The following is a 14,216-nucleotide window of genomic DNA, read 5'->3' as shown; positions in this document are numbered from 1 at the left end:
GTGCAAAACTTCAGCTATCTGAATAGCTACCAGAATTCTCTTCAGCTAACAGAAGAATACCTGATTGGCTATTGATTTGCCTTATTAGGAATTTCACCTTCAAGAAGGTGGACAATTCAAGGGTAGAATTGCTATTTGGTCCTAATAATAGTGACTGACTACAAGGAATTGACAAAAGTACATACGAGAGTATCCTTAGCTTTGTAAAAGAGGTCATCCCGGTAACCACCACTCTGCTTTCTGTATCTATGAATTTGACGACTTTAGATACCTCATATAAGTGGAATCATACAGTATTTTTGTGACTGGCTTATTTCACTTAGCATAAGACCTCAAGGTTTATCCATGTTGTATCATAGAACAGAATTTCTTTCCATTTTAAGGCTGCACAATATGCCACTGTGTGTATAGACCACATCCATCAATCCACTGATGAACATGTGGGTTGCTTCCACCTCTTGGCTGTTGTGAATAGTGCTGCTATGAACACGAGTGCACACATATCTCTTCCAGACCCTGCTTTGAATCTGACAAATATGTACCCAAAAGGTAGATTGCTGGATCACATGATAGTTCTATTTTTAATTTTTTGAGGAATATCCATACTGTTTTTCCATAGCAGTTGCACCATTTTACAATCCCACCGACAGTGCACAAGTCTTCTAACTTCTCCACGTCCTTGCCAGTACTTGTTATTTTCTGAGTTGTTAGTTTTTTGTTTTTTTATTTGTGTTTTTTTTTTAATATATCTTTATTGATTTCAGAGAGAGGAAAGGAGAGGGAGAGAGAGAGATAGAAACATCAATGATGAGAGAGTCATTGATCAAGCCCGCAACCGGGCATGTGCCCTGACCGGGAATCGAACCCCGATCGCCTGGATCCTAGGCGATCAACTGCTGAGCCACGCCCGGCCGGGCAGTTGTTAGTTTTTTTATAGTAGCCATCTTAATAGGTGTCAGGTGATATCTCATTGTGGTTTTGATTCTCATTTCTCTGATGATTCTTGATGCTGAGTATCTTTTCAGATGCTTATTGGCTATTTTATATCATCGTTAGAGAAAAATATAAATCTATTCAAGTCCTCTGCCCATTTTTTAATTGAGTTATTTGATATTTTTGTTGTTGAATTGTAGTTCTTTATGTAGTCTGGGTATTAACCTCTTATCAGATAAATGATTTGAAAATATTTTCTCCCATCCCATAAGTTTCTTTCACTCTGTTGAGCCCTTTGATGCACAAAAGTTTTTAAGTTTGATGTAGTCCCTATTGTCTATTTTTGTTTTTGTTGCCTTTACTTTTAGTGTCCTATCCAAGAAATCGTTGCCAAGTCCAATCTCATGAAGTTTCTCTCATGTGCATTAGATGGAAAAGCGAGGAAAACTTGTAGAAAGAAATGGAAACCCTAGGTGTAAATGAACACTATGAAAGCATTTAAGCTCCCAGTTTGGATGTAGTAAAGCCCCCAAACTACAAGAAAAGTTAGACATTATTATAATTTGTATGGTCAATATCTTTGAGGAATTGTGGATTCCAGGGAAGCATCAGAAGTCTGCAGATCAGAAAATGGCATCATAGTTTTCAAACACAAGGAAGAAAGTGAATCCTCAAAGTTTTACTGAAGAGCAGTTTGTATAATCTGAATATCTAGACAAGTATACACTCTTGGGCCAAAAATTCAATTTTGCAGATTAAGATGGAAATGTGGTTTATCAGTAGCACATGCTAAAAAAAAAAAAAGCTCAGAGATGATCATTGACAGCACCATAAGTAATAAGTGACAATTAAATAAATCTTAGTTGGTATTCCTAGAAAATAGGATCTAAACTGAGGGAAGTGATAGTTCTGTTCTTTATACCAATGATGGACATTTACTCAGTCCAGATACCCTGCCAGGGATGTAGTCAAACTCAGAATGAATGGTTCAGAGGAGTGCAATGAAGAGGGTACTTCGGTTTCAGGGGTGGGAATTTTTGGCTTGATATGAAGAACCATTAGAAGGCTCTGATGAAGGACTGAACTTCTCATCACTAGAAACCTTAAAAATGTTTTGTGTTTCTGGTTGAAAAGCAAGTGGTTGATGGTTGGTTTGAAATGACTAGAGGGATTGAGGAGGTAGAGTCAAACCTTGACTCAAGAAAATTCTGGTCTAAGAAGATCACTGGTTTCCTGAATGGGAGAGGGTCATTTAAAATGGAAATTAGGTAATTTTTAAAATCATTTTAAAAATAATTTTCTGTTGGAGGCAGGTTTTCAAATGAAACTGTAAACCTAGATGCAGGTTTTACTACTTTCTGAATGGTGAGTGGGATGCTTTTCACTTTCATTTTACACTGAAAAATGTAAAATGTTACTACCAACTTACACCTATTTTAGGACCTACACTTATACTGAAATTGAGTTTTCAAAAATTATTCCATGAAGTTCATTATATAATGTTTCAGAAGGGAGATTTTTCTATTTTTATTACATGCTTTTAGAGTAAATATGAATACAGTACCTGATACTCGCATCAGTACAAATTTGCCCGTCACTTACTTGGGAAATATAACTATACATGAAAGAGAAAATAATTAAGGCCACAGATGAAGGGTGTGAGATGAGGGGGTAAAACCACTTAGTTGAAATGAAGGTTCCACAGGGTCAAGGTGTTGCTAGTTCTCAGGAAAGACAGAGAATATGTGCTTCACCTTCTCTGTTCTCATCAACCAGAGACAACCAAAGACATACCTAAGGAGCAGCTTCAGCTGTTCTGTAGCCCCATGGTAATTCCGAGCTGACTGGCACAGACAGGGGACACATGATGTTCCCTCTAAATGTCAGCTTTATCAGGCTGCCTTTCTAATTTGGAGCAAAGCTTTGGTGCCACAAGGCTCCCCATGAGAAAGGCATTTCTACTTTGATGTCTTCCAGCTTCTAAGGACTGATGCTGAGCTAATCCTGCAATTTGTCAAATTCCTATGTGATAAAAGGTCTTCTTAGGGCTTACAGGGCAATAGAAGGACTCAGCAATTATCTTCATTCTTCAAGAGAAATCTGGGCACTGATTCTGAATCATGTAAATAACTAGAGAATCAAGTGTGAGATTCACCCTTTTCACACCCAGGGAAGTACCACTTCCAGTTGGCCAGACTCCTTTGGATAGAGCTATATAAAACTGAATATTTTAGAGAGTGTAATAAAACTCACAGTAATGTCTTTCCATAGGGAATGCCACTTTTCCGGTTCATTCAGAGAAGCAGCAACAGATAGGAAGGGAGCGTGGCAGTTGAACTCTGCAGTCAGTAGACTTAAGCCCTGGCTGACCAGCTGTGTGACTTTGGGAAAATCCCATCACCTTTCTGGGCTTCACCTGTTTGGTTTCCTTGATTGAAAAATGAGTGAGGATTGAGTCGGAAACAGAAACCGTGCCAGGTGTTTCAAACAGAGGGGATATAGAACAGGGAATCGGTTACGCAGGTGCTGGAAAACTGGAAGAGCAGAAAGGGGAAGGAGAATTAACCCAGCGACTAACGACTGCAGGAAGCAGCTACCACTGCTAGAACAAGAGGGGACAAAGGGGACCTGTGAGCATGGAGGAGTGGCCGATGCCTCAGGAGCTGCATCTGTGAAGGAAGCAGCCCCTTCTAGACGCTCCAGCAGGAAATCAGGAAGCAGCCATTTCCACAACACACTACTAGGGAAGGAAAGATAAAAAGAAGGAAACAGGAACCATAGCTTCTCCTTTCGCCCGCCTTCTGATCTCCCACCAGTGCCCCCTATTGGCAGAATCCAATAACAGGTCAACCAGCAAAGGATCCAGGGAACCTTAGTTTATAAACTCCCAGCCTCAGCATTACAAGAGGGAACATAGAGGAATGGACATGAGGCAAAGATAATAGTAAAGAAGCAGTTTATGAGTTTATGTTGTCAGGTAGAAGGTAAAGGTAATAGTTGGTCAGAGCTACTTAGATTTTTCCTGTTTGTATTAAAGTAATGCTATTAGGGAGGGAGGGAGGGAGGGGGGGAGGGAGGGAGGGAGAGATTTGGTTCTGACCTAAACAATTTTGGAATAATTATAAAGTTTTTTTCATTTTAAAAAAAGTTTGTATTTAGTTCATGATTTAGGAGAAACTACAAGATGTGCTTTCTGCAAACCCTTGTGACAGGAGAAATTATAGTGAAAATGTAAGTTATTGTAGGCTCCTTCCTACAGTAATCCCAGGAGTAAATTTCAGGGAGTCTCAGATCATGCCTCTTGATCATGGAAACTCAGTCAGGTCTTGGTTTGCTTAACCTACCTAGTTTTCTTTTTTTGAATCAATCAAAATAGACCTCAGTGGGTTAACCATGTATTTCAGTTCAAGTTAACCATGATCCTGCCAGTCACCACTGACCTATACTGCCGATCACACAGCGTGCCTGCTAGCCTTTGGAGTTTAACTCAAATAGAGTGCCACTGTTCGATCTCTACCCTAGGATTCCCTCCCCCCCATTGAAATCAGAGAGCCTGTTTCAACTGCAGGGGATGGGTACCGTGTGTGTGTGTGTGTGTGTGTGTGTGTGTGTGTGTGTGTGTGTGTGTGTGTTGAAAGGTCCAGATTCATGAGCATATGACATGTGCAATTGCACAGGGAGCCGTGTTCAGAAGGACCCTGTACTTGGTTTAATGTCCTGCTATCATCATCTTGAAACTCCTAATAGTCACTGAACAAGAGGCCCATGTGTTCACTTTGTCACCAGTCTTGCTGTTAGGGCAGAGGAGGGCACTTGGGAATAGAGGCCCAGGAGAGGCCTCACTGAAAAGCTGCATTTGAGGAAGAGCCTCAGGGAGATGAGGGAGTGATCCATGACTTTCTTCGACTTTTTCTGATGAACTTCAATCCAGCCTTCAACATGCAGAGCAAAGGTCACCTCCTCTAGGATGATTTACACTGATGCCTTTAGTAGTTACTTCCCTCAGTACCCTGCAAATACCTGTGACACACTCAGATTACATTGTAGACATTTGTATTGAACATCTATCTCCCTGGTTACCCTCTTAGCCCCTTGGAGAAAGAGACTATACTCTATTCTTCTTTGTAATAACAGCAGTAGTAATAGCTGTTACTCAGTGCCAGACCCTGTTCCAAAGGGTTTACTACAAGGCAGGCACTGTTGGTATCCCTGCCTTACAGTTGGAGAAACTTAAGCACAGAAAGGTTAAGTAACCAGCCCAAGTTACACAGCTGGTACATAATAGGGCAGGAATTTGAATCTAAGAAAGCTGGTTCCCCAGACCTCACACAGTGCACAGTGAGCACCTGATACATGGTTGATAAATGACTCTGTGTGTAAACAAAAAAAGTAAGTAAAGCTTTGCTGAAATAGTGAAATCAATTTAACCAATATGTCCTGAGGGTAGTATGGTTGTATAGCATGCTGCTTTGGGGAGAAAAGTGTGATCATGTGGATATAAATTACAGAAAATTCAGATTAGAAGTGACGGCTCATTGCTAATTCAGTCTTCATCCTACGGAATAGGATGCAGTGCAGTGTGGGGATGGGAAGGAAAACTGAGTTGTCATCAGTGTTGTTTTCTTTATTTAACAAGTGCCTTTCTGTACAAAAATCAACCCAGAGGTGTGATCAGTGGCCACAGTGTTTTAAAAAGTCCACCTGCATAGCGTTGTTACCTTCATCTTCCCAGCTCCTGCACTGTAGAGAAGAGATCCAGTGTCATCGGCACGTGTGCATGGTGTTGGTTGAGGGTAAAAGCTTCCATGTTTTGTAACGATGTAATTAAGGAACCTTGAGAAGCGTGCCTCCCCTCTCCTGAGAGCAGCCGCCAGATCTCCTGATTTGTCTGGTCAGCCTTCTGCAGATGGCTCCATGCTACAGCCGTGTGTATACACTGCCGGAACCAACTAAGATCTTAATCACATGGCTTAAGAAGGGAATGCTATTCCAAGTCTCATAAAAATTCCCAAACCCTCCTTTCAATATATGCCTGAAGGCCAACTGCCTGATCCCTGAATAGTCCAGAAAGATGAGACTTAGTAGTTCCCTGTCATAAGCTCTGTCCAGCAGCAAACTGGGCACCTCCTGAGAGTGAGCACCCCAGCTCTGCCAGTGGCACCCAGATGTGCCCTCTGCCAGTTGTTTTCATCAGTTCATCTTCCTTCCATCAACAGCAGAGAGATGATACTTCAGAACCCAAGGGAATATAGGATTAGGGTCATAATTTCAGTGGGTCAAATTTTCACACATTATCAGCATGTGGAATCACACCATCGTGCATGATTTCTTTCAGGCCTGAAACCTGAAGGTCAGTGCCACTTGCCTTGTGTGTACCAACTCCTAGATAAGGTTGTTGCCTCCTTGGAAGCAACCAGGAGCAAAGAGGGTATTACTTCTGAACTTTCCCAGGTCTTAGTCCCACATGGCACACTCCTTTCTGCCCCCAGTGTATGATTCAGCCCCATCTAGAGCAAACTATAGAACCAGGTAGTTATGTGTTTAAGTGTGATGAAAAAATATCCTTCAAAATGATCCACCCAAAACAGTTCATTCAAAATACAAGACTGTTATCCCAAGTTGTCACTAATATTGTATTTTGCATTTGTTTATCATGCCTTTAGGCCATTCCTGACCAGTGAATTTTAGCCTAGATATGTCTGCTTCCCTCAGAACAGTGGAACACAGTTCCATTAACATCAGTGAAATAAAACTGTGTGCTATTTCTAGTTACTTCATTCCACTTTAGCTTCATGATCATTACCTTTTTAAATAACATTTTTATGGGTCATTAGTTTTGTGGAAGATTCTCCACCACCCATCCCCTCTTATTTTTTCTCATTATCAGAGCCTTACTTGTTAAAAAATAGAAAGTAAATAACAATGATGACTTGTGGTCACAGTTTCATAAACATATAGCTTATAGCTTCACATTGGTACCTGGATATTTGCTTTACAAGTACAGTGAGTGAGTTTAATGATTCCTAAAAATGGAAAGACAATGTAACCTACTCAAGATGGAGCTAAACCAATATTTAGAAAGCCTCTGCCTGCAGGTGTGATGGGCGCTTGCTTTCTGTTTCATGCATTTGGAGGTATTACAGCTTGCCTGAAGTGCACCAGAGATAGGTTCCTGGGAGGGACACCTGTGGCAGTTCAGAGTGTACCCATTGTATCAGAGCAAGCCCTGACCCAGAGCAGACATAGACGGGGAATTCATTGCACTCCAGGTGTCCTGCTTACCAGAGTTCAAGGGATTCCCCCCAGACCTCAGAAGTTTCCTCTTCTACTGAACTGTTCTGGATTTCCCAATTGACAATTAATTAATTGTCAATTAATTAATTGTAATTTTATGAGAACCCTTCCAGCATTGACTTACATTGTGACTTAATAATTAATGTTTCATTGTTTGATACCTCTTCTACAAAGCTGAATTGTAGGTTTCTTGAGCATAAGGCTGAGTCTTTTTCTTATCCATTCCTCACGGTTCTAGGATTGGAGTCCCAGCTCTGTGACCTTGGATGAATTCCCTCATTTCTTTCTCAGTTTCTTTGACTATAAAATAAAAGCAATCATGCCTGCCTTGCAGGGCATTATGAGAACCAGCTAGCACAGCGCTGGGCCCCAGGAGGTGCTTGGTGAATGGTGACTTTGCCTCACTAGACAGAGCCTGCACACAGAAGCTGAGCAACTGAATATGACAAAGCAGGATTAAACTCGTGGGAGAAGAGCTAGTTATGGACTCGTGAAATTTCATGGCGAGGGCACCATTTCCCCTGACCGTGGGCTTGAAGGACAGTTTACAACCCTGTTTTTGTTCATGACTCTGTCATGACCATCTCACAATCATTTCAAGCTCATCATGTCTCCTAAATCCAAAAGGATTGGTGATTTGATTTGGGATGTACAGACTGTGCTCATTGGCATCCTCGGTCATTTAAGCATCGGCTCTTCCCTGCGTGGAGAAGCTTTCTCTAGCTCTTTGGAGCCATGTGGCAAGTGGTGATGCCTGGGACTGGTCCATTGATCCCTGTGGGTGCCTCTGACTTACTTTAGAATTGTCTTTAAAAGAAGCCACAGTGGGGGACAGTGGTTGGGCCTACTGAGACCAAGAGCATAAAAATAAAAAAGAAATAGTGATAAGGGTGAGAGTATGAGAAGGTCTGAATAGAAAACATAAATAGCATTGAGATGAGTTTCCCTCATTTCCCATATAGTGAGCATATCTTCCAAAACTCAAAATGTGCATTATCCACTCAGCAACTTGCAGATTGCCTAGGAGCAAAGATGCTTCTTATGGAGAGGTCACCTCGGCCCTGATTCTGCCATTCCTCTTTGTGATGGAGCTGTGTCACAATGAAGAAATGGATCGTGTGACATTCTCATTGCCTTCTTTGTTTGCTTATAAATATGTACTTCCTTGCCTTGCATCCCTTTTAAAGGTTCCTGAGAGAAATGTCCGTAAGACAGATATAGTAAGTACTACATTTGTTGAATCTATTATGATGTGTGCTTACTAGGACACAAAAGTGTAGGTTAGATGAGCACCTTTTTAGTACTAGTAATAGGGGACTGGACAAATAAGGACTCTTGCCTGCTTGGTTTGGTTGATAGGGTTGGTATGCTGGTTTACACAATGCTTTGCTCAAAAAGTAATTTGAGAGAGCACTTACCAAACAGTGTTATCACCTTTCTGTACACTGTAGTTGTATGTTAGAGGCACACTTAGACTTATGACAGATTCGGTAATATACAAGCTTTTTTCAGGCATGTATCACATTACAGACCCTAGTTAGATGCAGAGTTACAATGAGAATTGAAACAATCCCTGGTCTGAAGGACCTTTCTGTCCTTATGGTAGAAACAGACCCAGTTAAATATAACAGCAGTGAGATGGCAATGATTGCCCTTGTAGAACTCTAATGTGGGGCTAACAGTCATGGGTTTTTTTATTTCTTTTTTAACCAAATATCTCAGGACTCATTAACTGACATAGTTTTTTATTTGGAATTTTATTTGAAGTACTTCAAAATTCTTAACAATTATAATCCCATTCAGTTATGTATCTAAGAAATTTCCCTTACGAGAAAGACTGCAGCGATATAAAATCAGTGCTGCCCTGGAGAATCCACAACATTCCGTCACTCTGGCTGTGGAGGCTGAGAGGATGGCGTCATTCCTTCTCTCTAGGAGGTTTGGAGAGGGCTCCCAGAGGAGTTGATGTCTGAGTTGAATCGTGAACAGCAGATATAAGTCCGCACAAGAGTTTGGCTCTGTGTGCTGTGGTGAATTTAATACCTGTAGAAGTCAGACACAAAGCTTGCCAGTTCCTCTTGCTCTGCACTTATTCCCGTAGCAGATATTTTTAAATCACTCCTACAATGGCTTCCAGCAAGGACCCCATGATTGCTACTTTTACCTGATTTGTACACGATTTGTAGACCTGCCTCCCCTCCCAGTGGGGTCAGCAGTGCTTACAAGAACCTAGAGGATGCATGGTTTTACATAGAGGGTAAGGAAGCCTGCCCCAAATACCAGCAAGTTTAATCCACTTCTGGGGGGGGGGGGGGGCAATTGGCCTTAGGCAATGTATTTCTAATCATCTAAGTTATTCTGTGTGTGTGTGTATGTGTGTGTGTGTGCGCCCATGCACGCGTACACACAAGCTGTGCATAAATAGCACATTTTCAATCTTTGTAAAATATAATGGATGAGCAGCACATGACAGTAGGCTTAGCCCCTGATTTACCAGGAAAGAAGACAGCTGCATGGCAGAGCTGCTGCTTATAATTAGGGAAGGACTAGCCCATGTCCTGTGCCACTCAGCAGCTTCAACCATTCAAATGACAGCCAGTTTGTTTAGTTCTATAACCCCTATTCTTTATGGGCTAGGAGTTAATTTCTTGCTGAGAACACTGCTTTGGATTGTCATCTCCAGTATCACTGTAAGATCAGGTATGACGTGATGACTGAAAAGTCCCAACTAGAAACCATGATGAATGAGCAAAATAGGAGTTGCTTTCACTGCCCCTTTTTCACTTGTGAGGAAAAACTATTTTGAAACCCTGCAGGCTTTCCGTTTTTAACAGGACGTATCGCCAGTTGTCGGCTAACAAGAAAACTGTAATGCTGTCCTCGGCTCGAGGCAGCTGCGAGAAGTGTCAGAGCACTCCTGACGCAGAATGGCTCTCAACAGGCCCGGCTGGGAGGGAAATTAATAGGCGTCCCATTGTTACCGTGCATTTGCGCCAGGATATTTCATTAGTGTAAACACTGAACCCGTGGTCGTCTTGTTTAGCCACTTGACCCTGGTGATTTTCAATTCTGTGCGCCCCTGATGAAATCGAGCAGCGGCGTGCACGAGACAGGCACTAATTACCGGGAGCAGGGCCCTTGCTGACCCGGCACAGACGGGCTGCTCCTCTGCAGCCTTTGTTCCGGCCGCTAGCGCTGTCTGGTTATCTAGCTTCAGCCGAGGGGCTGGAGACGATGGCCGCGCTGACGGTAACCTCACGGCAGTCTCCCTGCTTGTTTTGCAGGTCACGGCGCGGGGCTTCGGGCCGCTGCTGCAGTTCGCCTACACCGCCAAGCTGCTGCTCAGCCGCGAGAACATCCGCGAGGTCATCCGCTGCGCCGAGTTCCTGCGCATGCACAACCTGGAGGACTCGTGCTTCCGCTTCCTGCAGACGCAGCTCCTGAGCAGCGAGGATGGCCTGTTCGTGCGCCGCAAGGACGCCGCCTGCCCGCGCCCGCACGAGGACCGCGGCAACTCCGCGGGGGAGGAGGAGGAGGAGGAGGAGGAGACCATGGACTCGGAGACGGCCAAGATGGCCTGCCCCCGAGGCCAGACGCTGCCGCGCCCCGTCGGCTTGGAGGCCGCCGCCGCCCCAGGAGCGCGGAAGGAAGAAGCCTCGCTGCCCGAGGCCGACGGGCCCGCCGACGCCAAGGAGAGCTCCGAGAAGGACGCGCTGACGCAGTACCCCCGGTACAAGAAGTACCAGCTCGCGTGCACCAAGAATGTCTACAACGCGGCGTCCCACAGCCCCTCGGGTTTCGCCGGCGCCTTCGGCGAGGACGGCTCCGGCGGCAGCCTCAAGCCGGGGCTTGCGGTGGGGCAGATTAAGAGCGAGCCTCCGAGCGAGGAGAACGAGGAGGAGAGCATCACGCTCTGCCTGTCCGGAGACGAGCCCGACGGCAAGGACAGAGCCACGGACGTGGAAATGGACCGCAAGCAGCCCAGCCCCGCCCCCGCCGCCCCCGCCGCCGCCGCAGCGCCCCCCGCCGGCGCCGCCTGCCTGGAGAGGTCCCGGAGCGGGTCCTCTCCCTCCTGCCTGAGGTCTCTGTTCAGCATAACAAAAAGTGCGGAGCTGTCTGGCCTGCCCAGCACGTCTCAGCAGCACTTTGCCAGGAGTTCCGCGTGCCCTTTCGACAAGGGCCTCACTCAGGGTGACCTTAAAACTGACTACGCCCCTTTCACGGGGAATTATGGACAGGCCCACGTGGGCCAGAAGGATGCGTCCAACTTCACGATGGGGTCGCCCCTCAAGGGCCCTGGGGTGGAGGCTCTCTGTAAGCAGGAAGGAGAGCTGGACCGGAGAAGTGTGATCTTCTCCTCGAGCGCTTGCGACCAAGTGAGCACTTCGGTGCATTCGTATTCCGGGGTAAGCAGTCTGGACAAAGACCTCTCTGAGCCGGTGCCAAAGGGTCTGTGGGTGGGGGCCGGCCAGTCCCTCCCCAGCTCGCAGGCCTACTCCCACAGTGGGCTGATGGCTGACCACTTGCCAGGAAGGATGCGGCCCAACACTAGCTGCCCGGTGCCAATCAAGGTGTGCCCTCGCTCGCCCCCCTTGGAGACCAGGACCAGGACTTCCAGCTCGTGCTCCTCCTACTCCTACGCGGAGGACGGGAGCGGGGGCTCGCCCTGCAGCCTCCCTCTCTGTGAGTTCTCCTCCTCACCCTGTTCCCAGGGAGCCAGATTCCTTGCCACAGAACATCAGGAGCCGGGCCTGATGGGAGATGGAATGTACAGCCAAGTCCGACCCCAAATTAAATGTGAGCAGTCTTACGGAACCAACTCCAGTGACGAATCCGGATCGTTCTCGGAAGCAGACAGTGAGTCGTGTCCTGTGCAGGACAGGGGCCAGGAGGTAGGGAACCCGCATAAATTCAAGCATGTCACCCACTCTCTCTCAGTCCTTTATCTGGACTCTCCCTGCCCCGCTCCCCACCACTCACAGATGGTTCTTATTTGCCAAGATTAAAGGTTATGGTAAAGGGACCGCTCTTCCCCTGCTCATGGATGCTTCAGGGTGATTCCAAATGAACCACTTTTGTTCTAGAAAGCACTTGAAATCTGATCTAGATTTAATACTCAAGTAGCAGAGGCAGGCTGCTTAGTGGAAAAAGTAACTGATGCATGAAAGCTCAGGCACTTCAGACCTCCCTGCTCGTTCTCCTCTCTCTGCGTTGAAAGGATGCTGTACCCCTCACCATCCTTGCCCCTCACCCCTTCAGTCCAAAGGGAAATATAGAAACTTTCAAAGTCGATTGAAACGAAATAGATCCACACTCAACAAGTGCTTTTCCAACACCCTTTAAGTTTCCGTTGTCAACGGAAGACCCTTAGGCCATCCTGTGTCTGTAGTGATGCAGGTGGACAGCTTACCATCATTCTGGTCTCAGGGTCATTACAGAAGCACCCTCGTCAGTCACACATAACTTCATATCTATCTCCCAAGCTCCCCACAAATGGTGAGAAGTTATTGTGGGGAGTAGCAGGGTTGAGTGCCAGCTTCTGTCCACCCTGAAAGCAAAGTACTTCATAGATAAAAATTCCCAGTCTCCATCCGTGTCTCACCAATGCTGGGAGAGGGAGCAGGAGCAACACCAGCCGCATCGTCAGCAAGACTCAGAAAGAACAGACCCCCCCCCCCAATGTTATTCCCCTTCCCCCATAACTTCAGAGGGCCCTGGGAAGATATGAGGGAGTCTGTGTCACAATCTGGCACTGCCTAACTGATTCACAAGGCACCAACCTGAGACTGCCACCTGTGTCTCAGACCTGCCTTAGGAGCTGGAGTGAGCAAATCCATGAAAAATCCCTCCTCAGCTGTTTATCCAAAAAATGCAGAAGGAAACAAAGCGTGGTCCCCATTAGGCCAGCGCCCTGAGTACATGTCTGCACTCCCTGGATATTGGCCACTAGTAAAGCAGGGATGTTAACCCCACCAGGCAGCAGAAATGCACATGGGGTGAAGTGGCTTTTCACAGAGCCAGGTGCTGTACATTCAGTCTCTGCACAGTTGGCGAGAAACATGTGAGGCTTTAGTTTGGGCATGTTTTGAAAAGAGATTCCAAAACCCTCTGTGCCAACTGCAGAAATGCCCTGTGGTCACTTCCTTGTTTTGCTGGTTAGCCCTCTCTTCTCTTTGCCTGGCAAAAAAAATGGAGAAAGATAGGATTTAATTTAGTTCAAAGAAACTGTAAAGGAAATTTGAATAGGAACTATTTCTACTCAAGGGCACTATGTCTTCCCCAGGTTTGGGTTGGGGGCTTGTGCCAGTACAGAGGCACATCTGTGTCTCTACCCTGCGAGGACTAAAGTTTTGTGAGAACAGCAGAGGTTGTGCTCCCTCATTCCGTACTCATTCTTTCCCTCCAATCGCAGCTTTTGTGAGGTGGTCTTTTTTCCCCCTGGAACTTTCCATAAGCATCCCTGATGCAGAAGCCTGGTTATTGGGTCTGGTTCATCCGCATAATGATTTATCTCGGCAAGGATTGGTGTCACACACCAAAAAAAAAGCCTAAGCCTCCAAGTCTGGGTTTTTTTGTCTCTCCCTCAAGAGGAGCCCTGCCATTAAGCTAAGGGGGTTGTGTTTTTATGACATTTGCACACACTCAAGAAACTGTCAGCTTTAGATAAATCTCCTTTGTCTCTCTGCTATCCCAAAAGAGAGCTTAAAGTCACTTCTTAGAACTAAATGCCACCAATAAGAGCCTGTGGTTTTTCCTGTGTTCGGACAGTATCATTCATCTACCTTAGAACTTTCAGTTCTACATGAATTAGTTTAAAGGACTCATTCAACCTATAAAAAATAGTCACAAACAGGACTAGTCTCCCCCTGAAAAATACCACTGCTTTAAAAACTACTTTTATTTTTACTTTTTTTTAAATTGGATTTTGTGCCTATCTAAACAGTGAAAGACATGACATTTACCAAAGTTCTGCACCATTTCAGAAATCA

General features: G+C 45.3%; 1 protein-coding gene across 4 annotated transcripts in view; it reads left to right on the top strand.

Annotated features, from left to right (window-relative positions):
• BACH2 (BACH transcriptional regulator 2) overlaps window positions 1-14,216 on the top strand; it is a 305,235-nt gene that overhangs the window by 273,575 nt on the left and 17,444 nt on the right. For all 4 annotated transcript variants that reach the window (XM_087817513.1, XM_087817511.1, XM_087817512.1 and 1 more), the window contains exon 5: window positions 10,512-12,119. In XM_087817513.1, coding sequence (XP_087673639.1) covers window positions 10,512-12,119 — 1,608 coding nt within the window. The remainder of the gene's footprint in view (window positions 1-10,511; window positions 12,120-14,216) is intronic.

This window comes from Miniopterus natalensis, chromosome 5 (genome assembly GCF_054644295.1).
Source record: "Miniopterus natalensis isolate mMinNat1 chromosome 5, mMinNat1.hap1, whole genome shotgun sequence".
Lineage (NCBI taxonomy): Eukaryota > Metazoa > Chordata > Mammalia > Chiroptera > Miniopteridae > Miniopterus > Miniopterus natalensis.
This window is presented reverse-complemented; position numbering and strand designations above follow the sequence as displayed.